Below are 26,107 nucleotides of genomic sequence, written 5' to 3'. Positions count from 1 at the left end.
AAGCATCCCCGCCCCTCCCCCTCTTCCCTCCCCCCAGAATTAGGCTTAATTGATGTTGTAGTGATACTGGTAATAATGATTTTTATTCTGTTTGCGTGTAATGTTTTTATAGGTATGATGTAGATAAAAATTCCCCAAAGTTATCAGACCATGTAAGTAAACATTCTTAACTTCTAATGTAACCACTTATCTCCAAGAGAGATTAGCAGCATCTTATTTCTTCTTGTCATATCAATGCATAATTGAAGTCGCACATCTATAGAAATATTAGTACCCTGAGTAAGCAGGCAACTCTCTTTACTTGCTTGGTTGTGAGAGTGTTGCCTGAAATTTGACTTTAAGAAATTCCATAGCTCTACAGAGATGCATGTAGTGTATAAATTTAAAACCATCAATCACTGTACATTAACATTATCAGTATGGACGTTTTAAGGCCAAGTCTATGTCCAAACGGGATAAATCAAACATACAAAGCAAGATGATTACTTGCTCAGCCAAATTTCACAATCATCAAATTCCATATTTTATGTTCTCTGTAAGTAGGTTTACTTGTGCAACATAATTTTAAAATTGTTTTAATATCCTTTTTAGGATTTCCTTGGAGCAGCTGAATGCACACTAGGATCAGTTGTGGGAGAGTTTGGTGGAAGGCTTCAAAAACAATTGGTGTAAGTTTGATAATTTACAGTTTTTTCTTTTTAAGATTCCTCTGTTTGTGTATAGGGTGATTCGAGGTTAAATACTGGTAGACTATCCTTATATGATTCAAGTCTAAATAAGGTCTTAATTTGGCCTAATTGGTAGTGCATTGGATTCTAGATCAAGCGGTGTTTGTGGGCAAGACAAAAGGATTAAATACACACTTGTATCTAATAATTAAAACTGTATTTCTTATACTTATTATTAATTAGCTTGCACATTTTTTGTAGAAATGCAAAACTGAAGAAGCCTGGGACATTAATTGGTAAGTCATTATTTTTATGCAATGGGGCTGGTGGCCAAAGAAGGGGAGGGGCCCAGGGGGGGGGTACTCCGACTTGTAAATGACGGGGATGATCGAATGAAGGCAAAACTCAGGACCCCAAAAAATCCCTAAGTCTTCCAACATTACCCAAAAAAATCCCTGGCCCAAAAATAACCCCCCAAAAAAATCCCTTGTCAAATTACCCCTAAATTGCCAGGAGGGGCAATAACGCTCGAGTTTGATTATTCATCATACAATAAATACACCAAGGCCGCGCCAAGGCACTTTAGTTTGTTTTTAATACCCAAAAAAATATCCTATTTGAATCAAGTCACCCAAAAATATACTTGCCAAATCTTCCAACCCAAAAAAATCCTGCATTTGAAAATTTCAAACTTAAAAAAATCCTTTGATCATCCCCCTCATTTATAAGCTGGAGTACCCCCCTGGAGGGGCGTGGTCCTGATCCCGCATTCCCGCTCCATTTTTACGAAAATCCTGCAAATCGCGAATCCCGTTTTTTCTTTCCTGCACCCCCGAAAAAAAAATCAAACAGAAGATTAATTTTTCCAAAGCTAGAAAATGTAAGATGTAGATTGGGTCTCTCGATTGATATTTTGAACTTACGCGTGCAAAAAACAAAATAGTTTTTCATAACTCAGTATGGCGAAAGAGTACTAAAGAAGTTATCAGAAACAGTGTTGACCGCGTTTTATCTGAAACGAGACACCGCGCACGGTTGATTCGCGTTCGCTGCTTGAACGTCCATTTGTGTCTTGACGACTTCCCGATTTCCCAACAGAAAGGTTAAAAATCCCGCATCCCGTGCTTAAATTTCGGTCAATCACACTTCCCAGAGAGTAGTCAAATCCCGAATCCCGTCAAGATATCTTGTGTTTTCCCGAATCCCGCACTGTATTTTGGTGAAATCCCAGATCCCGAAAATACCCTTCCAGACCCTGGCCAAATGGTTAAGACGGATTCCGCTGAAAGTTCGAGCAATGAGTGCGAAAATTAAGTACCAAAAATCTACTCATAGCACGGCAACATTTTGTACACTATTTAAAAGATCTTATCGAAATTCATTTGTCTTAGTGACCCCGCAATTAAATTCTAAAGCATTCTAGAGAAAGTTAAAGTCAAACCTCGTAAAAAATATTTAAAGCGCGCGCCATTTTGTTTTGAACTGGCGCAAAACGTCCGTTTTAACTGAAATATTGACAACTTCAAATCCATTTTTCTCTCGCGGGGTCAGCTTGAGCGCTTAATTTTTGGCAGGTTTTTGTTGGCTGTACTTAAAGTGTTGCCATGCTAAGAGGTCTTTTTGGTAACTTTATTTTTGCCTGTATTGCTCGAAAGTTGTGCGGAAACCATCTTAATGTACTGGACTCTGGATCGAGGGGTCCAGGTTTGAACCATGGCAAGGGTCACTGCTTGTGTTCTTAACCAAGACACTTAACTGTCATAGCACTTAATTTTCTTCACCCAGGTGTATAAATGGGTACCAGCAAACTTAATGCTGGGGGTTACCCTGTGGTAAACTAGCATCTCATCCTAGGAGGAGTGGAAATTCTAGTAGTCGCTTCATGCTACGGAGAGCGGGATAATTTCTGGCCTGATAGGCCACTAAGCCCAAAATGCTTTACCTTACCATTATTTTTTACCATTATAATAGGTGGTTGCATAGTGATAAATCAGTGTGCAGTGAGACTATTACAATATTGCATTCCCTACTTAGTTTGCAACTGATTATAATTACTACATAGTACACTAGAAGTAGCTGAGTATTCTACCATCTGGCTATCTTTACTTTACAGCTTTCACTGTGAGACTTTAGGATTTTCAATTAGACTACCCTTGTAAAAATTTTACCGCGATCGCGGCGCGATCGCGCCGCGAACGCGCCGCGATTCGCGCCGCGTTTTTGGCCGCCGCGATTGGCGCGATCGCGCCGCGATTGGGCTTGGATCGCGCCGCGATTCGTGCCGCGATCGCGCCGCGTTTTTGGCCGCCGCGATTGGCGCGATCGCGGCGCGATTGGGCTTGGATCGCGCCGCGTTTTTGGCCGCCGTGATTCTCACTTCGCGGCGCGATGGGCCGGGAATCGCGCCGCGATTTGGCTTGGATCGCGCCGCGATCGCGCCTAAATCTTTGAAGTTAAAAACAATTATCTAACGTTTTGCACACCGACAAAACAAACACACTGGCTCTGTATCAAAACAACATCATTTATTTACAGAAGGTTACAGAAAAAGACGGCCAGTTTTGCTGTCAAGCACATATATTTCGCAATGGTCACAAGCCGGAGATCGTGAGCCTTTAGTTTACAAGCAAATAAGTGAACAGTTCTTCTCTAAAATGTCACGAAGGGAACAACACATACATAACGGCAACTAACCTTTTCTTCGTGCTCAAGCGAAGGAAGATGCAATGATGTGATCTACCAAACGAGCGAACTATATATCTCTTGGTCATGCATCTGCGAAGAAGCCGAACCGTCGAAGATGCGTTTTTCCCCGAAGCTTTTTTAAATAATACAACAGTTAAGTCCCAAGCATCAACAGGTACAACTTCGCATTGAATGGTCCTTACCGTCAAAATGTTTATCTCTTTCCACTGTTCGAGTTTTGCAGTTTTTTAAAAATCACAGTTGTAGTTCAGTCAACAAAGTCCGTGACGAATCCCACAAGATAGCGCTGTCGAAATTAACAAGCTGTACGTCACTCGAATTAACAAACTAATTCTAGCAGTTTCCACAGAGACGCTTTTCCCTAAAGTTAAGTCGCTTCTAAACTCATGTTATTGACAGAAGCAGCCAAAAAAGAACAAATTTTTCCAGTCCTGATTGTGAAGAGAAAGCATTCCAACTATAAACTCAAAATAATTTTTTTTTTCTGCTCGGGATGGCGTGTACAATGGCCCACGTGACCTAACTCAGCCAATCGTAACGCTCAGTTCACGACACCTTGCGGGAAAAGGCGGGAATAATCTAAGGACATCGTCGATGTGTGTGGTCTACGGGAAGGTAAATATAAATCTCTAAAAAAAGCTCATTCCGACAGCCTCTTCGGAGCCACAATTAAATTAAATGCCATCTAGAGAATTTTTCAATGCGAAAAACGCAATTGCAGCGAATTCCTGATTGTATTTGCATTTGAAGAAAATGGCCGACAGAAATTTGTCATTGCATTGCTCAAAGGTATTAAGGTTCCTCAAAGATAAGAAAAGAAAGAAGCAAAGTGTTTGAAAAGATTAAAAAACGGACTGCAAAGAAATAAAAAATTCTTATCTTTTGATTTATCTTTACTCATTATCACGCGCCGCTTTGTCGCGCCAGTTCGTCTAGACTAAAACTAAATAAAACTTTTCTCGTGGGAATGACGTCCTCACGGCTCACCGTCACGTATTAAAATGTTTTTCGACATTTTAAATCAAACTAGTTTTATTACTACTTTGATTAGTACTTTAAGTTTATTTCATCAATACAGTCATGATTTGCGTTACGACCACAGCATGATTTGTGAGAATTTCAAAGCATAATGACTTTCTCCCGGTGATCGAGAAGTGAGTTCTCGCCGGGAACACTTCCCGAGATTTATTCCAGCCCCCCAAATCGCGGTGCGGTAGTAATCAATCGCGCCGCGATCGAACTCATCGCGCCGCGATCGCGACTATCGCGGCAATCGCGGCGCGTTCGCGCTCACTTACAATCGCGTCGCGCATGATCGCGTCGCGATTGCAACAAACCGCGGCGCGATTACGACATTCGCGGCGCGATCGCGACATTCGCGGCGCGATCGCGGTAAAATTTTTACAAGGGAAGACACCAAGTAGAGCTCTGGCGATTTTCTGTTGTAAATTGCCAGCTAAAAGGGGATATGTTTTTGCCAACGAGACAAGCGAGCGAAAACGCGAGCCTGTCTCGGCGGCAGTATATAGAGCCGTGCGTAATGTGAGGGCTATGCGGAAAAAATCTCAGAATCTTTCAGCTCGATTTTCGTGTAATCCGGTTCCGGTAGTGATATTTTTTTGACCATATTAGGATGTAGGCGGAAGTTGTCGAAAACACAATTTCCGATGTTTTTAGCCAATCCGTTCAGCAGAATCTGTTCAGCACGTGCACACTTTGTTGTAGTTTGGCCAATCAGCGCGCTACTAATTTGTTTAGCACGTGCATGATGCATTGGCAACTAAAATTCCCAGACAAGATGCGTGTCAGATAACAAAGAGGTTTCAAATCTGTTCGCTTCAAAAAGCCAAAATTCCCGAACTAGAGATTGAAATACGAAAGAAACTTGAATTAAACTTTGTTTAGAATTTAATTTCATTTAAGATGAAGGCAAAAAATGCATTACAAAGCTTCAAAATTTCCAAAGCTTCGAAAATTTCGAAGTCATACAAATTTGCATGCGTAATTAAGTTAGGTCGGGCTTGAAAACAACAGGGAAACGAATTTGGTGTCGTGGATTTTATCGATCAGAAGAGAACTATTTAGAGTTTTTTTTCGTTTCTCGAATTTATAAAATAAATGCCCTATACTTCATTTTTTTACTGGAGTGTCTAGCTTTTTTTTCTCGGACAACCGGGCCTTGAATTTTCCTTAAAGCTGTCTCAACAACAACAGTTTAACGTGACATTTGAGACGTCACGCATTGCGCGTGATGAATTATTCTCAGAACGGTGGTAGTAAAATAAAATAAACTTGTTCCATCTTTGGCCGCAAAGATGGAACCTCAAATTTGTTGGATACTTACGTGTTGAGTGGATTTAACTGCAGTGTGGAAAGTTTAAAATGATTTGTTTCGGCAAATCTTTGTAAAAGTTTGCTTTTTGTTTCGTAATTTATTTTCCGAGTTCAGTGGGTCATAGCAACTTTGATTAAGACCTTTAGGACTTAAAAAAAGCTAAAACAGCAGCGATAGCGGCATCGAACAACAATGGCTTGAAACTCTCAAAAACATGGAGTTTAGAAGATTTCTCACTGAATCTTCACTACTTTCACGGTATTATTTTAGAACTTTTTCCTCATTTAGCCTTCACAAAATCGCATTTTATTCCAGAAACATTCACGATTTTCAAAGAAAACACCCAATGTTTATTGATCGGACCAAAATCATAAAGCGTACTTTCAGCCAAACATTTACAATTATCCTCCCTTCTTCTCTCGATCTCCCGTTGTACTCGTTGGCATTTCTACCGATAGGTACCACTAGTTTAGCTTCCTATATTGCTCTCTGATGAATACCATACAAGGGCAGCCAACTACTTCAAATCTTATTGAAAAAAAAAGTTGTTTATAGTGGTCATGCACTTTGCTTCACATCTCTTCCAGATAGCTAGTTTACAGGCATGCCCATAAGAAGCCAGAGCCCGATTCTTAGTGCACGCACCAGGGACCCTTTTCGTCATAGAAACGAAGACGCTTTGAGCTCAAGTAACTAATCCCTAATTAGTTTCACACATTCCTTTGCGCACCTAGAGTGTGTACACTAATCCAATCTGTCAGATCATCTGTCAGCGTTGTCGATTTCACCAAAGATCAGTTTTCGCGGCAGATATGAATTTGGAAACCACGAACATGATCACTTTACTTCATTTTCGTCCGCGGCAATGTGTCGATAGGTAAGAATCTCCGCCATGTTATTTCGTATTTTTTGGCCATTGCTTGCCGTAAAATCGAAATGGTATGCCTTGAGCGATCATTTGTGCGGCAAAGAACCAAGAAAATTCGAGAAAATAGTGTGTTAACCCTGTTCACCGACGAAATTCGTCGATTAAAGTTCGAAGATCGCCGCGACTAAAATGGCGGGCATGTACCAGAGTGGTTCGGCAGAGGAAGCTGGAGAGGTCCGGAGAATATTATGTGAGAACGTCTTTCGCACTGCTAGCCGGACATTCAGCATGAAGAAATATTTCTGAAGTCGAATATTTTCGATCGAATGGATTTTTATTACTGATTGAAAATGCGCCATAAACAGAGAAATATGCGAGTCGACGTCTTGGACCACAAATCAAGTTCCGAAGACCGAACCATTGACGCAGAAGACCAGGATTCCTCAAAATCGTGTCCATTGATCGACGAGGAGGAAACATCTTCGGTACAAACAAAAAATCTGAATGAAAGTTGTTGCCCGTCAAGCACAAGAAGCCCGCCAAGAACAAACAGCGTGCCAAAATGCTCGACGCTAACCACTGGAAGCCCGCCACAATTTAATATTGTCCCAGACCATTCTCCTACTTCTTCCTTTCAAGATCACCTCGAAGTCGGACTTATCAATTTCAGATTTTGCAAATGCAAGTTATGCCCCAGCGACGAAGAAGAGGAGAATACGACTGAAAGTGGAAACTATCATGAGTCGATGTCGAGAATTTATGCAAAGGTCGTGGGGAGCCATCGGGCGACTTGATTACGCTTTCCATTACAGTGAATGGAAGAAAACATACTGTGAAGTTTAAAGGTAAATTAATACTTAAGGTTTGTTGAAATCTATCGAAAGGAAAAAATGTGACCAAAGTTATTAAGTATTATCAGGAATTTAAACGGTTTTCTCTCTCTCTGAAGCTTTCAGGCGGCGCGCCCAGGCTTCCTTGGTGATGAAATTCATTTATTTTATGTTTAAAAAAGTCTTCTAAAAATTCTTACAACATCTTAAAAAAATTAAAAAATTTTTTTTTGAAGTATTATTAGGAATTTAGGGGTTTCCTCTCCCTCTGAAGTTTTCAGGCAGCGCGCCCAAGCTTCTCTGGTGATGAAATCCACTTATTTTAATGTTTGAAGTATTCTAAAAAAGGACTAAAAATCGCTTAAAACATCTGAAATTGTTTGAAGTATTATTAGGAATTTAGGGGTTTCCTCTCCCTCTGAAGTTTTCAGGCGGCGTGCCCAAGCTTCTTTGGTGATGAAATCCACTTATTTTAATGTTTGAAGTATTCTAAAAAAGGACTTAAAAAATCGTCTAAAACATCTGAAATTGTTTGAAGTATTATTAGGAATTTAGGGGTTTCCTCTCCCTCTGAAGTTTTCAGGCGGCGCGCCCAAGCTTCTTTGGTGATGAAATCCACTTATTTTAATGTCTGAAGTATTCTAAAAAGGTTTTCTAAAACTCGTAACTAACAGTAGTTATAACCTGAAGCTTAAACGTTTTTTTTGTTTTACTATACATGCTTTGTTTCTAACAGTTAATGAGTTTATTTTCATGACTACCTTCTTTATCAAGAATCTTATTGCCGGTTTTCCATGGTTCCTTTTTAGGGGAAAGGTCAGGCCACCAAATCCATTAAATTTCTCGAGTGTTTTTCTTTTTCTCCTCGACCGACTTCCAATAATGCCTTGTAATCAGCTCTCTTAACAAGTTGAACTTTGACGCTTCAGTAGCTACGACTCTTGGCAGCTTCAAGGTCATCCACTGGGTCCTGACTCTCCACACCTTCAACTTCTTCTCTATATGACTGCTTTAACCTCACTAGGCCATCAGGAAAGGGAGTGATGTTGAAAATCCGATAAAAGAGGTTATGACCTTTGCCCTTTTTTAATTGACTTCGGAAAAAGTCGTTAAATTGAAAAAGCAAAGTTTCTGAAGCCAGAGCTTAACCCTAAGGAAGCATCACGGCTCTACCCTCAAGTCGCGCCTGTGTTACATAGCAGGGAAAGGCAGACCACGTCAAGTCAGTGAACTTATATCACGGGCATTAGAAGTTGGAAGGTTTGACATCCCTGCCATCAAGAACATTGCTAACAACTGCTTGCGACCAATCCGAAAATGTCCGAAGCTGACCATTGAACTGATGAAGCACTTGAAATAATTTTTAAAAATTATTAAGATTCGTAGATGCTGGTTTGCGAAGCCAAGGTTTGAGACTAGCTTTAAATTTGCCGATACTGTCTATACTCGCTGTATTTCAAGGACTATTCTATACTCCTACATTTATTTTTCCGTCGGCAAATCGATCGGTAACGCAAAATAGAAAATATCACGAGTCGCGCATAAAATGAATTTCAGAGACCGTGTATATGCGAATCGACTAAAAGCCCGTTTATACAGTATGACTGATTTGTCCGCTCGATTTGGACCAGATTTAGAAATCAAGCCGATTTTCATCCTTCAATTTAAATAGGAAAAGAAAATCGAACCAACGAATCGCTGCGAATTGCTTCAAAAGAGCAAATCAGCCCGACAAATCGTAGCGTATAAGTAGCTGTTCTTTTACTCGCTGTTATAGTTATTTTTCATTAATTATGATTTAAAAGGATATTTTCTTGAGGTTGAAAGAAAAGTCATTAAAACTTAAAGTGTTGACAGCTACAAGACATGTTTCCAGCTCTCTTGGTGAAGATATAGTCTTCGCTCGAAAGAATAGATTCACACCAAGCGCGTTGCTAATCCCCCACAAATATTTCTGGAACTCCGCCGTTCAACGGCGCCTTTTGCACTAAGAAGCAACCTCTGGCTTGTTATGCTGAAACAGATGAAACAAATGTTTTAAATGAACATTACATAGTTAAAAATCCGAACAAGCAGGAGGCAGACCAATTGGCTGTATACAAAGTGTGACAAAGGATTTAAACTCAGGATGAATCAAAAAAAATCCAGCTAGTGGCAGGGTGGAGGGTTTAAACCTGGGACCTCTGAAATACAACACCAGTGCCCTAAACCCCTTGACCACGCTGCCTCCTGAAAGTCCTACAAATTTTTATCCAGAGTCTGAGCCTACTAAATAAATAGGCCACTGCAATTCCTAGAAATTTAGAGGGTAGATGTATATGTGAATTAATTTTCTTTTTTGTTTTGTGTTTGTTTTGACAGTGTCTGCTGAAGAACTTAGCGACTGCAAAGTAAGTTGTCTTCAATTGATTTTTCCTTATCAAGCTTTGTTTTACTGTATGAGGCAAATCCAGATTATAGCAATTTTTGATTGAGTGTCATAAAACCAAAACCCAAGTACCGCTAATATTTATTTCTGACTCTGGCCAGTCAACATAAAGGACACAGTCATTCAATCAAGTAATCCAATCAAAACTCAAACCATCACCACAAAGTGCAGGAAAGCACGTGTAAGCGAGTGGTTTGGTTTTAATACTTCTTTTGTTGAAAAACAGGGCAAGAAAAACCAAGGCAACCATAAATAATTGCCTTGACACTCAAGTGAAAATGGCTCTGTAGTAACTTGTTGAAATTTCTTCTCATCTTTTCATTCTCTTCAGGGTTCAACAGAACATTTAATCATAGCATTAATTTTTTTTTCCACCTACAGGATGTAGTAACACTTCAGTTTAAAGGGCACAAACTCGACAAGAAAGACTTTTTTGGAAAATCTGATCCTTTCTTAGTATTTTACAGATGTAATGAGGATAACAGGTTGGTTACTAAATAAGAAAAGTGAATGAAAGGCTGTCAACCCCATTTCAGTGAACTTTTAAAAAAAATATGCCAAACAACAGGATAAATCAAATCAACAAATATACGGTAGTCCCAGTTTCATGACTCTATCTATGACTGAGGAAATGGATAATGGGGGTAGTTGCCAAGTAGAATAGAGGGGGTAGAGGAGTTAAAGGTACAGGAAGTGGGAAGTTCAGACCCCCTGTCCCCCCCCCCACCATGCTGTAGCTCCCTGTTACAGGCCGCTATACCCACAGCGGTAGTCTGTGCAGAAAACCAGACATTCCAGACTTGTAGTTCCCCCGGGTATCATGAGACTCTTGCGCCACTCATGTTCAATGTGTTCTCTGTGTTCAAAGTTGTATTGCCAAGCAGATCAAAAGCGGTGAAAGTAAACATTGTTATAAGCTGTGCAAACTGTAAATAAAAGTCATTGAGTTTACCAGATCACTCCCTTTAAAACATCTGCATTTAGTGCTTAGTAGAACAATACATCTAAAAAACAAAACAGACATTTCTGGTGTGTATATATTCAATTCAATTTTTTTACTCTTTCCAGCTATACTGCAGTTCATAGAACAGAGGTTATCAAGAACACCCTGAATCCAACGTGGAAACCATTTACCATACATGCCAGGGCACTTTGCAATGGAGATTATGATAGGTACAGTACTATTCATATATTTATGCAATAATTTTATAAATGAATTACTATTATTTTATTTTTGGAAGTTTTACCAGGATAAAGGGGTTCCCTGGTTAGTGCGGTTAGTATGTATGGTTAATGGGCTGGACTCTGGATCAAACGGTTTGGGTTCTAGCCCTGGCCCAAGCACTGTGATGCGTTCTTGGGCACTTTACTCTCATAGGGCCTCTCTTTACCCAGTTGTATAAATGGGTACCAGCAAAATTAATGCTGGGGGGTAACCCTGCGATGGACTAGCATTCAATTCCAGGGGGGAGGGGTAAAAATACTCCTATTTGCTTTATGCTACTGAAACCAGGATAAGCTCCAGCCTGATGGGCCACTAGACTCGTATGCAGATTAAACTTAAAGGGGTTCAATTGGCTTATTGCAGTGTAATAATTGCAGGTCTTCCTAAAAATGGGTTTGGTAGGGGCATCTAACTTCTGGTTTCATTTGCTGCCTTTTCATCATTGCTGTGCATTTTTATCAAATTCATGCTCTAAAATTTCCTTATCCCTCTTTTTCAACTAGCGGATTCTTGATCTCCTTAGCTGGGATCATTGTTAACTGGCACAATGTTTGAGATTTTTGTGGTACATCAATACAATATCTGTAAGTTGATCAATGCATATTTCTGGTTTGTATTGTTCCTTAGGTCCATCAGAGTGGAATGCTATGACTGGGACAGAGATGGAGGGTGAGCTGGTTATGTTTAAAACACTCATTCCTGGGTTTGCACAAAGCTGCCTCCGGAGCATTACGGATCGGCGCCCATTGAAACGTGTCGCCCAGGAAAAGTGGGGTACCCATGACGTTTTGCGGGCACCAAGCCTTGGAAACGAGACTGCAAAAGCTGCCGACAGTTTCGGTTTCGTTAGATCCTGAAGTGACAAATTCCCAAAAGGGAGTTGAACGCTATACCCCTGAGTCCTTTAGAGGACAATGCTGATGGAAGTGAAGGAATTATTGGCATTGTTTGGAAGTGTCGGCAAGCTCTTTTTATCGAAGAGTTTATGCAAAACCTCGTGAGTAATATTTCACGACCAGAATTCGAAGCGCCGTACACATCTCGCCTCTTCGGCATGCGTTGTAAACAAGTTGCCGCTATAATTTGCCGCATGTGTTATTTACTTTCATTTTATCGGGAAACCTTATTTAAACCGATAGGAAATCATTTTCACAAGAAAGATAACAACTGTTTAGAGAAAGGGCAATCGACAGAACGAAAATTTTCACCGAGCAATGGTATAAACAACAAATTTCTGATCGCTAAATTGTCTACAAGTGGCGACTGACAATTACATTTGTCTCCCGGGACTAACCACAAATTACCGTCTATTATTTCCGCCGTCTTAGCAAAAACAATGGTTGAGAGATCGACCTACACAGGGGATTACTTGATTGACAGTACGTTACGCATGCTCTGTGTTTAATTTTGAGCTTATTTGCATTTTCCCGTGCGACGCTTATCAATGGGCGCATTTCCGTAATGGAATTCTTGGAAACCTCCTTTAGTTATTAAAACTTCCAGGATCCTGGAAAACTCCTTGGAAATCTTCTTTTTTCACCTACCCTTGTAAGGCCCCTGAAATTAAATAGCTTTTAACAATAAATTATTAAAAAAAGCAAATTAAATTCCTGTCATAACCTCTTCCACAAACATTTGATAAGTCAGTTGCTTGAAATGCATTATCATTTAACTTTTAGACATTTACACCTTGAAAAGTCTGAGTTCTGGGTTCTAGAATTTTTATTATGGTTCTTTGGAAAACTCCCAAATACCATCATTGTTGAGTAGTAACAACCCTGTTTCTATCAGGAAGTTTATTTCCTGATATATCACAAGAATATTGACAAGATCACCCAAAAGATAAATGTTCTAGATAATAGAGGAACCCTGTGTTATGTTGTATTACTGATATCATCAGCTGTTCATTTTGAAGCTGACTGCAGAGCAAAGGAGTAGAAAACTTTTTATTAATAAATGATTCCCCACCATGATCAAGTGGTAATAATTCATTGTGTATTTCTCTGCAAATTATCAGCGGGGTGCACGCCAGGGTAACCCTTGTCGTATTTGAAGGAAAGACTTCTCTGGCAGCTCTTGATTAACAATTTTGTTGTTTTTAGGCATGATCTAATAGGAATTTTTTCCACAACTATCAATGAACTAAACTCAACTTCTGGTATGACATTTGAGGTGAGAAGCTGCAGGCTTTGGTGGTATAGTTTTGTCAGTGGAAATTATTGTTTGAGTAATTTGTGTAAAATGCATTTACATTACCAGTAAAATGAAACCAATTGTTACATGTCTTAAGCATTTTATTTGCCAACTCTTCACTTTCTGTCTTTCTTAGGTCATCAATCCAAAGAAACAGGCAAAAAAGAAAGGATACAAACACTCAGGCACGGTCAGTGTTGTACATAGAAATGTGATTTGGTTACATTATTAGCAATCAATTTCGTTCCCAGAGGCCACTATCCTTCTGGTCTGTGCCAGGGATCGGGACCTCTGGGCTAAAATAATAATCTAAGAGCCCGCCAAAAAGGTGACAAAATCTGGTATCTTTTAAGGGTAAAAAAGCTTGTGACATACCCAGATTAGTCTCCTTTAGGAGTTTAATTAAAATTTTTAAGGCAACAACTCCTTAGTGTGATCAAAAATAACAACAACAACAACAACAACAACAACAGAATACTGTCCTCAATTTGGACAACCCACTTTTAAAGCCTGACACTTAAAACTTTATCATTTTTTTTTTAAGATTTCTCTTATGCAATGCAGACTGGAGCAGCAACCTTCATTTTTAGATTTCATCAGAGGAGGGTAAGGATGTCATCTTAGAACCTTTCACTTTATCATGGTTCACTTGCTAGGAAATTCCTGGATGATCAGGGTTTTTTTTGTTTTTCCTGCCAATTTACCAGTTGTTTGTCAGTGATAAAAATGTCAACTTTGTGGGCAATGTGCACTAAGCTTGTGCTATAGGGGACACTAGTTTGATTTGAAAGCTACTTGTGAACCAAGCATATAGGCTGGGTACAGTGCTAAGCATAATTAGTATATACCACACAAGGGAATAGCGCTTAAATTCGCGTGTGCTGATTTGTTAACTTGGAGGTGATAAACAAAGTACTATTCATCTCCGAGCAGATAAAGAGAAACAAACTGCCTTTGCGTGTTGCTTTGTGATGTTTTGGTCTGCTTTCAACTTGTGTGGTATATACTAAAACAATTATTCATCTCAGTGTCGGTGAATGTGGTGGATATTTACCTCCACTTTGGTGAATAATTGTTAATTATTGCAGTTGCCCTTTTAAATCAATAATTGTCAGTGAGAAATGCTTCTGATTTTCTCTGAATATATTCCTGACTGTCCTAAACTTCACAGAAAACTACATCATGATAGCCATGTAATGTCTGAAATAGTCAGGAAACAACAGAGTTCCGGATCATCTGGGATTTTGTCAACTGTGTGAAAACCAGGCTTATGCCTTACTTACCTCCAACAACAATAATTTATTGCTGTTTATCCACGTTTGTCCTGATTTTCATACATGCAAATTTGATTTGTTACAGAACTCAGATTAACTTTACAGTAGCCATCGACTTCACAGCTTCAAATGGTAAGATGTTTAGTTCATATTTCTGCAGTCAGCATTAAATATTTCTCCTTACAAGATCAGTGGTAATAGACTGTCAATTACCGGCAGAGAAGTGAAATAATAAAGAAAATCATCAACTCAAGGATCTTTTGATTCCAGGGCCGTGGCTAGCAAGAGGCAAGATGAGGCACTTGCCTCGCCTAGATTTTCACCAAAATTAAAAACAAAATACCTTTAGTTGGGATAATAATCTTTATACCATGCCATAGAAAATACAGCCAATCAGAATACAGGAAAGCCGTTGTATATTCGACGGTATTCAACCCAACCTTCCCATAGTGCGCTGCGACTGTATTCTCGACGAAATTTAGTGAGCGTATTTTCTATGACATGGTATAAAATAGTTACACAACACTTTCTCGTGGTATACTATGGAATATCCCACTTGTCAATTGTATTTTCTTGGCATACACACTCGCCTAAAGGCTCGTGTGTATACCGAGAAAATACAAGTGACTCGTGGGATATTCCATAGTATACCACTCGAAAGCGTTGCATAACTAGTATATAGTTGAACAAGATTGATTTTTCTGAAGAAATTACTTATGAAAAATGCTGAAAAGAGTATTTTAGAGCTTCTTTATCCCCCTAGCGGCTCGTCCCTTTTGCGATCGTAGATGTTGCCTTGTCCGTGACAAAAGTCTGGCTACGGCCCTGGAAACTCACAAAATTTTGGGAACCAACATAACAACAAATCTTTTACAAGGTAGTACTAAAGAAATATTGATGTAAATGGTATTATTGACATGCTGCAATGGATTTTGTACTCAATCTTGGACTCATACTTCCATCTAAAGTTCCCTTTTGACTCAAACTTGTATTTGTTTAAAGGTGACCCTAGGAATGCCAACTCTCTGCATTATATCAACCCATATGAACAGAATCAGTATGTAAAGGCCTTAACAGCTGTTGGAAGAATTTGTCAGGATTATGACACGTGAGTACTGTCTTATTTTTATTGCCATAAAATTTCCAAGTTAGATAGACCTGCAATGTGTACAGAAGGCCACGGCTACAAAGCCCTCTGCACACATTGCATGCCTATAATGCTAGTATGATAGGCCCGCAATGTGTGCAAAGGGTTACAGTGCACACATTTATAGACCGACGATGCAAGATAATGATGAACCAAATCCACAATATCCGGACTTGTAGATCACCAGAAGGTAATGTTGATTTGTGTTGTTATGTTTTATCTAGAGATAAGCTGTTTCCAGCATTTGGATTTGGAGCACGCCTTCCTCCAGCCTGGCAAATCTCTCACGAGTTTCCCTTGGTGAGTGCCAAGATGCTCCTTACTTATCTTTGCTCCTTAACTTGCCTTTGTTTGCTTATTGTGATAAATGCAGTAGGAAACAACACATAAAAAAACTGTTTGAGAACAATATGGCTTCTGCTAAATAGTGTGATTGTTGAACTCTTGGGCTGCAGACATTTGTTGACTTTTCAAAAATTAATGATAATTGCTTGAACATTTGAACCTAGTTGTATGAGCAGTATGGCCTCTCTATAGAACATGTCTTCTGTAGCTCGCTGACTTGTGTGGAAGATTATCAGTTTGACTTCTGTTGAGAGAAGGCAGGATTTTTATTAATATTTTCTTGTATCACTTACCAATTGACATCTTTTTCATTACTCATTTTTATTTTTTTTTATTTTTTGTTATACACACAATGTGGGCTCATAGAACTAATTTGATTGTGTGAAAAATCACTATGACACATGAAGAACACTATAATAATTTTGATGATTATTTTTCAGAATGGTAATCCTCAAAATCCAATGTGTGAAGGAATAGATGGAGTAACAGCAGCTTACTATCACAGTATACAGAGAGTTCAGCTCTATGGTAATTAGACTACATAAATTAAATTATCAATCTTTAGAGCTCTTCCTGTCAATAAATATACGTTTCTTTTAAGTTGTATCACCCAATACTTAAAATAATGTAGTGGATCACAGAATAAGCTTTCAACGTTGTAATCTAGTGGGCCACATTTAGTACACTTTAGTTTATAGTTATTTACTGGTCAAAGTAGGTATGTAGTTGTCTCTTAGCCTGAATCAATAGCCATTGGGATAGTAACATTGTAAATCTACAAGCACATGTTTACCACACTAATCAAATCAGGGAATTACACCTTTTAGCCTGAATCAATAGTCTCTGGGTTAGTAAATTTGGATATTAGTTCACATGTTCTGCGCTGATGTTACAAATGGAGGTTATAAATTATGATTATTTAACATGTGAATGAATGATGTTTTGCTTTGTAGGTCCCACCAACTTTGCACCAATAATAAATCAAATTACAAGGTAAGCTTTTTACAATTTCTGTTTCTCATGCTCCTCAGCTATGATATCGCCAGAATGGTTTTTAATCTCTTCAAGCAAACCATCTGTGCAAAACTCCAAGACTATTGGTGTTGCAGGAAAATAGAAAACATTTTTGTCTTCCCTTACTGTTTGATCATGATCTGATGGGAAGCTAACCTTCTTTCCCCACTAAAAGTACTGGACTATGATCAGTAGTGTTGCAGTTCTCGTAAGCTTGTAATTCTAGTGTAGCAGTTGCTATTGTTTGAGCGCCAGGAGCATTGTTCCTGTTGTTTGTTCTATTGTTCTCTCGAAGGGTAGCAAGTCATTCATGTGAGACCTTAACTTCTGATTTTAATTGCTATTTTTTTTTTATAGAATAGCAAGTGCATCACATAGAGAGAGGCCTGGAGAAGAGTAAGTACAGTGTTCTAAACTATATTATGAGAATATCTGATCATGCATGTGGCCTGTATTTCTTATGGTGGTAGTTAAAAGAAGTGTGTCTCATTTTAAAACAAAGGCAGAATGCAGCTTAAAAATGCTATTTTGTCACTTCATGTCTCTTGAGCATTATTTTGTTTTGGTCCTCTGTAGGTATTTTGTTCTACTGATGTTAACTGATGGAATCATTTCTGACATGGCACAAACAAAAGAGGCTATTGTTACAGTACGTTTGGGTTATTTGTTTTTCAGCTTTAATCCCTTATAATACCTGTATGTTCCTAGATATTCTGCTCTGGGTTGTTTCAAGTAATTACAATGTGTAATAAAACAAAATGGTGACACATGGTGGTTTGAAGAGTTCAAACTTGTATTCTCTTTATGGGGTAAAGAAATGATAAAAAGGGAGCTAAGCAGTATAACAAGAAACATGCATGGAATAAACAAGCCAAGAAATGCCCCATGGACAATGCCGCGGAAAACTTAGCAATCTAAAGTTTCATGACAGAAACAGAATTTTCAGAAATCATTGGCAAGAGTGGGAGCTATTTGGTCTATTTGAGCTATTCTGGTCATGGGTGAAATCCCACCGCCAGTTTTCTTGCATCTTTCCAATCACATGATTACAAGAAAGTGAAATATGATTTGAAGAAAAATGATAGCCTCAGTTATTTTTTACTTCTTTCCTTCCCTGCGGAGGCCTGCTCACAAGCTGTGGCTTCAGATTAAAATGTGTTTTTCCTCGTCTTTGTAGGCAGCCTCTCTTCCAATCTCTATTATTATTGTCGGCGTTGGACCAGCGGAATTTGATGGTAGGTTCATAATCAAAAGTTCACCATTTATTTGACAATCAATAAAAGAGTCTTACCTGAAAAGTGTTCACTGTTTCATTGTTTTAAACGATGAACACTTTTCATAAAACACTACTAACTATATAGCAAAATGATACTGTAACCTATCAGGCGCGTAGGAGGGGGGGTTCGAGGGGTTCGAACGAACCCCCTTTGGAGGTCAATAATGGAGGACTGAAAACACAAACTGTTGATTTTCACCTTTTAGCAAATAGTGGGGGAATGGAAAACAAATTTTGGGTGTTGCAGCTTTTAAATTACCCTGCAAGAAAACGCTAAAAGTAATCGGGAAAGTATTAAATTGTTAGGAGAATGGATCCTAGTGACCCAGTATTATATGTAGTCAAAATAATCCCATCGTTGAAAATAATAGACGAAAGGCGGGGAATACAATTTCGGGGGACCCAGGTGATACGTGTATTTAGTACATATTGACGCTTTGATGCTGCTTTTAGTACATTGTCGGTGGGGCCGGGGGTGGGGGGCTTAACCTTTTACCTTGAGATGCCTTTGCAGCACACGTCAAGCTTTTGTGAAACGTTTAGTGTACTAAGCTGGTATGTATGTATGAATGTATCAAGTTGACAAAACGCCTAAAATATTGTTGTTATGGCTAAAAATACCTGTTATTTTACACTCCATCTTGTTTGAAATATTGACGCACACAATGCTGAAAATAACATTTCCGGGCCTCTAGATTTCAAAATATTCTGGGGGGGGGGGCATGCCCCCTGACCCCCCCTAGAGGGGTCGCGCCTTCGGCGCTTGTGTTTAATAACTCCCCTTAATAAATAGTCTTGTCAATACGAACACCCTTCCAAAAACCTCAGCTACGCGCCTGCCTATCCCAAGCTTTCCTCTTTTGCAGTAAATAAATAATTGTGTTGTGCATTGTCTAAACAAGGTGCACAGTGCAGATGTAACTTCACAAGGGTTTTAACTAATTGCCTTGTTGACGGTTTAAGCACTCACTTAAACTGATTTCTTGGTTATTGTCGATAATATTTAATTGTTGTTGGTATTCTATTACGTGTTCCATGACAGCCATGGAAGAACTAGATGGTGACACCGTCCGTCTGTCGTCACGTGGGAGATATGCAGAAAGGGACATCGTGCAGGTAAGATAATTATCAATTTTTATGCTTAAATTAATATTATATAACATTATTACTGCACACCTACATGTGATACTGGTACGTTTTGTGACGGACACGGCTGCATATATATATTTTTTAAAGGAAACATTTTGAGGAAATGCTTTTTTTTCGGCACACTTAGCTGAGCTTCTTTTGTGAGCAAACTCTGAGTTGTCGTTCTTGTTGTCTGTTTTTTTTAATCCATGTTTCTTTGCACTGCCCAAGTGTGATCTTTTTATTTTCAAATCCTTGTATCAGTACCTGAAGAATATAAAAACGTTTGCCAATCCGAACGTAACAGCAAATGCACTCAATCACAAAAATTCGGCATAAACTTGCACCATAATGATACATTTATGCCTTGTTATCATGCAGTTTCTCTGTTTTCAACCGCCAGCTCGGTTTATTCTCATTGTTAATTGGTAATAATTTCCAGGGCATTTAATGTTGCATGTTGTATAACTATGATATATCCTCCTCCTCTTCCTACTCATGCTTCTGCTTCTTCTCCTACCCCTGCTTCTGCTCCTACTCGTGCTGCTCCTGCTGCTGCTGCTGCTGCTGCTCCTGCTCCTGCTTCTGCTGCTACTGCTGCTGCTCCTGCTTCTGCTGCTCCTGCTGCTGCTTCTGCTCCTGCTTGTGCTGCTGCTGCTGCTGCTGTACTCCTGCTGCTGCTCCTGCTGCTCCTGCTTCTGCTGCTTCTGCTCCTGCTTCTGCTGCTCCTGCTGCTCCTCCTGCTGCTTCTGCTCCTGCTTGTGCTGCTGCTGCTCCTGCTGCTGCTCCTGCTCCTGCTTGTGCTCCTGCTCCTGCTCCTGCTCCTGCTCCTGCTGCTGCTTCCTGCTGCTGCTCCTGCTCCTGCTCCTGCTGCTGCTCCTGCTTGTACTCCTGCTCCTGCTCCTGCTGCTGCTCCTGCTTGTACTCCTGCTCCTGCTGCTGCTCCTGCTTGTGCTCCTGCTCCTGCTCCTGCTCCTGCTCCTGCTCCTGCTTGTACTCCTGCTCCTGCTGCTGCTCCTGCTTCTGCTCCTGCTCCTGCTTGTGCTGCTGCTCCTGCTCCTGCTCCTGCTTGTGCTGCTGCTCCTGCTGCTGCTCCTGCTTGTACTCCTGCTCCTGCTGCTGCTCCTGCTTGTACTCCTGCTCCTGCTCCTGCTTGTACTCCTGCTCCTGCTGCTGCTCCTGCTTGTGCTCCTGCTCCTGCTTGTGCTGCTGCTCCTGCTCCTGCTTGTACTCCTGCTTCTGCTTGTGCTGCTGCTCCTGCTCCTGCTCCTGCTTGTGCTGCTGCTCCTGCTCCTGCTCCTGCTGCTGCTCCTGCTTGTACTCCTGCTCCTGCTCCTGCTCCTGCTGCTGCTTCTGCTTGTACTCCTGCTCCTGCTGCTGCTCCTGCTTGTACTCCTGCTCCTGCTGCTGCTCCTGCTTGTACTCCTGCTCCTGCTTGTGCTGCTGCTCCTGCTTGTACTCCTGCTCCTGCTTGTACTGCTGCTCCTCCTGCTCCTGCTTGTGCTGCTGCTCCTGCTCCTGCTGCTCCTGCTTGTACTCCTGCTCCTGCTTGTGCTGCTGCTCCTGCTCCTGCTGCTCCTACTCCTGCTTGTGCTGCTGCTCCTGCTGCTGCTCCTGCTTGTGCTCCTGCTCCTGCGCCTGCTCCTGCTGCTGCTGCTGCTGCTGCTCCTGTTCCTGCTCCTGCTCCTCCTTTTCCTCCTCCTTTTCTTCTTCCTTCCCTCCTTCTACCCCTTTCCCACCACCAACTCCTCACCCCCGTCTACCTCCTGCTGTTCCCACATGGAAAAAATGTCAAAAGATAGTTAATACAAAAACGAAGCAAGGTTTTTTCTTGTGGACTTGTGCTGTGATTGGTAGACAAGGGTTGGTTACTCTCAGCTGAAAGTTTCTTCCCATTTTTCTTTCAGTTTGTCCCATTCCGAGATTTCCAAACACATGGCACACTCGCATCAGATTTGCTCACAAAAGAAGTGTTGGCTGAGGTCCCGGATCAACTGTTATCCTTCATGACAAAAAATTCCATAAAACCAAAGCCACCTCGACCAATCACAGTTGAGAACATTATGCCAATCATGCCTCATTCAGCCAATCAAACTGCTCCATTTGTAACCAATCAGAGCACACCATATCCAGTCGATCCCAGTGCACCTCCATTTCCAACCAATCACAGCATTCCTTATCCAGCCAATCAGGGACCACCCTACCCAACCAATTAGGTAGTGAGTTTCTAAAATTATTATACAGTGGAACCTCGATTAAACGAACCTTTATATAGCGAAGTCCTCGATATTCTTAGCCCCAGTAATAGTAAAATATATGGAAAAGAACCTCGATATAACGAAACCTCGTTATAGCGAACATATTTTGCCAGTCCCTTGGCCCTTCGTTATATCGAGGTTCCACTGTAACTTTAAAATAAGTTCTTTTGGGCTCATTAACTTAATGGAATACAGCAATACCCCGCTATCTCGAACTCACTTATACTCCTCTATAACTCCTCTACCTCGAACAAACGGTCATTTTCTAAAAAGTCATTTGCTGTAAGCTTATCTTGTTATCCCGAACTCGGTTATCTTGAAATCTTCCCTGTTTCAAACAGTTTGTGGATTCCCATATTGTAATGTTAACCTTATTTAACCCTGTAACCTCGAACTGTGATAACTTAAGAATAAATCAATTAGTCCTGTTGTTGAATTTACTATTAATGTTATATTTCAAACAAAAGCAATCCCAATCTACAGTTAATACCGCCACACGTGAACTGCGTCATGTCAAAGTTCTATTTTAACTGTGAAATTTACAGTCACGTTGGCAAGATACAAGAATTATTTCGTCATCACAACCACCACCACTGTTGCTACTTCATATGCTTGTATGCTTATGTGAAATGAAAAATTTCTTTACCCAATCACGGAGGACGAAAAAACCCCATTAAATTTCATTTGCAAAGCTAGTAGCCCAGGTGGATTTTACAGGGCGTAAGAATACTTTTTTATGCTCGTATTTAAAACTTCCCTCTCTTATTTCAAGGAATAAGCATTACAAATTTTGCCCAAGATCACAAAATTTGGTTGATTGTGAACAACAACTCCCCGTAACTGACTGTCGGCCAACTGTTTGCCGACACACCACCGACAGGTTACCAACAGGCTACCAAGAGGCAACCGACAGTCATCCGATAAACTATTGACAGTCAGTTACGGGGAACAACCCAAATTTGGCTTTGCAACACAGCTAAGAAAATTTGTGTGAAATTGTAGTTGGCAAGAGGAGAAACAAACTATTTTGTTGTGGATTCACACTGTGTGATGGAAAGTGTTGGTAGCCAACAAAAAGGTTGAGAGTTTCTTCCCACTTCTCTTTCAGTTTGTCCCATTCCGAGATTTCCAAACGCACGGTGCATTAGCTCAGGATTTGCTCACTAAAGAAGTGTTGGCTGAGCTGCCGGATCAACTTCTATCCTTCATGTCAACACGCATGATTAAACCAAAGCCACCTCGACCAATCTCAGTTGACAACATAGTGCCAATCATGCCTCATTCAGCCAATCAAACTGCCCCATTTTCATCCAATCAAGGTGCCCCATATCCAGTCAATCCAAGTGCACCTTCTATCCAACCAATCAGAACACACCTTATCCAACCAATCAGAGCACACCTTATCCAACCAATCAGGGGCCTCCTTACCCGACCAACTAGGCAGTCGGCAAAGCCAACCATACACGTTTTAACTGAGTAATGTTATTTAAACATCTCAGGTTAATAATATTATTGCGATTACAAATATTTCAATTAGCGTTTAGAAAATATTTTAACAATACATTGCATAGTTGCATAGGTGTATACCGCAACAGACCGCATTCAAATTGACACCCAATGATTCAATGACAAGTTGCATGAATGCCACCTTCCCCCCTCTATTTGATATTTAACAATTATTCCACGAGCGCGCGTTGGATATGAGATGGTAGATAGTCAACAAGGCGCGTAGTATAACGATCTCAAATCCAACAAGCACGAGTGGAATAACTGTTTTATTAAAAACGCCCAAATAATTGCAATGTTTGAGCTCCCCAGCTGTTTTCGTTGACGCGAATCGGCTACCATATTTGTGTCAATGGTATATGAGCTCATATACAATTGCCTGTTAACCAATCAAAACGCAGGAATTGCAATATACCATTGCTAGTTTTTAATAATTACTGGTATCCGTAATTTGATCTTATATTATTTAACTTTTAAAAGAACTACACGGCCCCAGCAGATTTATTATTTATTAATCTTCTTTTCTATTACTGACGTTCATAGCAAGATAGTTCTTAGGTGACTTGATAAAGGATTTACGGGAAATACAAATTGCCTCCTCCCCCTGTCACTGTCAAGGACTTTCAGGTTGTGTTCTTTTGGAGCAACCATTCCGACCAGGACCAATGTTGGTTAAATTGGTGGAATTGTCTTAATAGAACGATTTTGCAACGGTATTTGATTGAAACAGGCCATAATTGTTTGGATGTATTGTATTGCGATAAACAGTTTTCACTTGGTTTGGTTGGATGGGTTTCTTGTGTTCTTTTGGAAAAAATTTAGTTATCCAACCATTTTCATTCAATACCGGTTAGGTTAAGAGGTCAATAATTTCAACTTAAAAATAAATTTTAACCGAGTCTGAAAACAAAACCAACCAAGACAACCAACCCAATAGAAAACAAAAAAAACGTCCACTATCCCGCTCCCCTCCCCCTCCCCCCAGCGTCGGCCGAGAATGGTTGTTCCCAGTGAAACGCGACCTTAGACATAACTGTAAATTGACACAGCTTTGAGAAGTTGATAATATGTCCTTGTGAATCTTAGTTTGTCCCTTTCCGTGACTACATTGGCCAAGCTGGTAATGTCATTAGCGGGGCAAGATTGGCAAAGGATGTACTGGAAGAACTTCCAGATCAGTTTCTTGATTACATGAAAAAACGAAACTTCAAACCAAGGCCTCCTCAGTACAACGTTTCTGCCATGGCTATGGTGTAAGAAGGGGGTGCTATTTGGAGAGGATAATGGTAAACATAATGGGGAAGTTCAGTTCAGAGGTCCGTTGCTCAGTATCAGTAAAATATGTCATAATAATTTTGCCACAGACGAATCTTTGTTTACAATCATCTGAATAACTGCCTCATAAGTCTGATTGAGCTACAAAAATATCCATTCTGAATATAAGAAAGCCATAGTACGAGCAACCACCTGTAGAAATTTGAGCCCAATGCATTTCATAGTTTTTGTGTGACGCGGGTTTAAAAACTCAAAAATGTATGGGCCAATGAGCGCTTTTGCAACCTAGCAATTAGCCAATTTCTCCTTCAATATTACACCGAAGAGATGAAAACTTTTCCGATTACTTAGTCTTGTAAAATCTTTGAACACTTGGAGACACTCTTTAGAGGATCGTATGTAGCACGATGCTTTCTCTGCGCAAAGTCATATGCTATTGAGGCAAAATGCAAACATTGACGACAGCAAAGATTCGCCTATGGTTTTGCTTGTGAGTAGATTGCAGTAGAAGCCAATACTAGTAGGCACAGTTATATGCAAGCTGCTACAAATTGTTAGTAGCAGTTTGCATGAAACTGTATGTACCCATTAATATTATGATAATAAAAATGCAAAACGTTTAGGCTTTTGTAAAGTCAATATAGTTAAGAAAATTGTTCTGATAGTTTTCAAGAAAAGTTGGCATATTTTGAGATAATAGTCAACGCTGTAGAGCTAAAGTATTTAACCACAAGTAAAAAGTTAGCCCCAAGTATTCTACAAATTGCTGGGCTTACTTAGATTTTTGAGCACCCAAAAGATTATAAAGAGGGTGCACTGCAATTGAATGTATATTACATGTCATTTTAAATAATGGAAAATAATTATAGAAATTCATGTTATATTAACTGAAAAAGAAACACATTTTTAAGAACTACTTTTCACAGTTACTTAACTGGAAGTGGAGCGTTAATGACGCGTTAATGTTTGTCGTCGTTTGATACCATTTTACACTGCTAAAAATGCATAATGGAGAGGCTATTCACCCGTACAGTTGAGTAGAGACACAGTTTGCAGTGTCCAACTATAAAGTGTCTATATTGTCCAGGGTTTGACTGTATCAGCAGTAGTGTAGCAGCTCTGGTAAGCTTGTAATTCTACTGCTTGTCCTCTTATGTAGCGGTTGCTAATTGTTTTTGGGGTTAGGGGCACTGTTCCTCTTGTTTGTTTATAAGGGGAGCGAGCCATTAATGGAAGAACTTGCGAGGGCTGGCACCCGATTCAAAGACAATATATCCTTTTGTTAACGCGCACATGTTTTGCACATCACGGGATGGTCCTGCAGGAATCCCGGATTTTTTTGTTTTTCTCGATGTAGTTAAATCTATTTAGCCTATTAGTTTAAATGACTAAAAGCAGTTATTTGTGTGAATTACGAAAAACGGGCCGTCCTGTGATGTGCAGAACGTGTCTACTAACAAAAAGAGGCATATTCCTTGAAAAAAATCTAAGGGTAATAATAAAAATTAATGACAAATTGAATTTGCTAGGTGGGTGTATTTTTATTAAAATATTCAACATTCCATTTGATATATACATCAATGTGTACATAAAATACTCGAGGTGTAATACTCTACATTTATATTAAGTGC

The 26,107-nt window shown here is 40.0% G+C and overlaps 1 protein-coding gene and 1 pseudogene across 3 annotated transcripts in view; one reads left to right on the top strand and one right to left on the bottom strand.

Annotated features, from left to right (window-relative positions):
• The window catches only part of LOC144628597 (copine-8-like), a 29,594-nt gene extending 5,135 nt beyond the window's left edge, over positions 1-24,459 (top strand). Inside the window, exons 5-25 of one of the 3 annotated variants that reach the window (XM_078486716.1) lie at positions 113-152; positions 592-668; positions 930-964; positions 9,769-9,797; positions 10,217-10,320; positions 10,904-11,008; positions 11,688-11,729; positions 13,163-13,232; positions 13,390-13,443; positions 13,798-13,859; positions 14,613-14,659; positions 15,530-15,635; positions 15,899-15,974; positions 16,460-16,547; positions 16,973-17,012; positions 17,391-17,429; positions 17,610-17,682; positions 18,211-18,268; positions 19,352-19,425; positions 21,345-21,653; positions 22,804-22,941. In XM_078486716.1, the coding sequence (XP_078342842.1) occupies positions 113-152; positions 592-668; positions 930-964; positions 9,769-9,797; positions 10,217-10,320; positions 10,904-11,008; positions 11,688-11,729; positions 13,163-13,232; positions 13,390-13,443; positions 13,798-13,859; positions 14,613-14,659; positions 15,530-15,635; positions 15,899-15,974; positions 16,460-16,547; positions 16,973-17,012; positions 17,391-17,429; positions 17,610-17,682; positions 18,211-18,268; positions 19,352-19,425; positions 21,345-21,653 (1,528 nt within the window). In that variant the 3' untranslated portion in view covers positions 22,804-22,941. Of the gene's footprint in view, positions 1-112; positions 153-591; positions 669-929; positions 965-9,768; positions 9,798-10,216; positions 10,321-10,903; positions 11,009-11,687; positions 11,730-13,162; positions 13,233-13,389; positions 13,444-13,797; positions 13,860-14,612; positions 14,660-15,529; positions 15,636-15,898; positions 15,975-16,459; positions 16,548-16,972; positions 17,013-17,390; positions 17,430-17,609; positions 17,683-18,210; positions 18,269-19,351; positions 19,426-21,344; positions 21,654-22,803; positions 23,201-24,287 lie in introns of those variants that run through there. The other 2 variants (XM_078486717.1, XM_078486715.1) reach the window with 2 other exon arrangements.
• On the bottom strand, positions 19,698-21,183 carry LOC144628670 (uncharacterized; annotated as a pseudogene).
• Positions 24,460-26,107: the final 1,648 nt, after the last annotated feature.

The sequence above is a fragment of the Oculina patagonica genome, chromosome 10 (genome assembly GCF_052425735.1).
Source record: "Oculina patagonica isolate OP01 chromosome 10, crgOcupat, whole genome shotgun sequence".
NCBI lineage: Eukaryota > Metazoa > Cnidaria > Anthozoa > Scleractinia > Oculinidae > Oculina > Oculina patagonica.
Note: the sequence above shows the minus strand (reverse complement) of the source record. Positions and strands in the feature narration are given on the sequence as shown.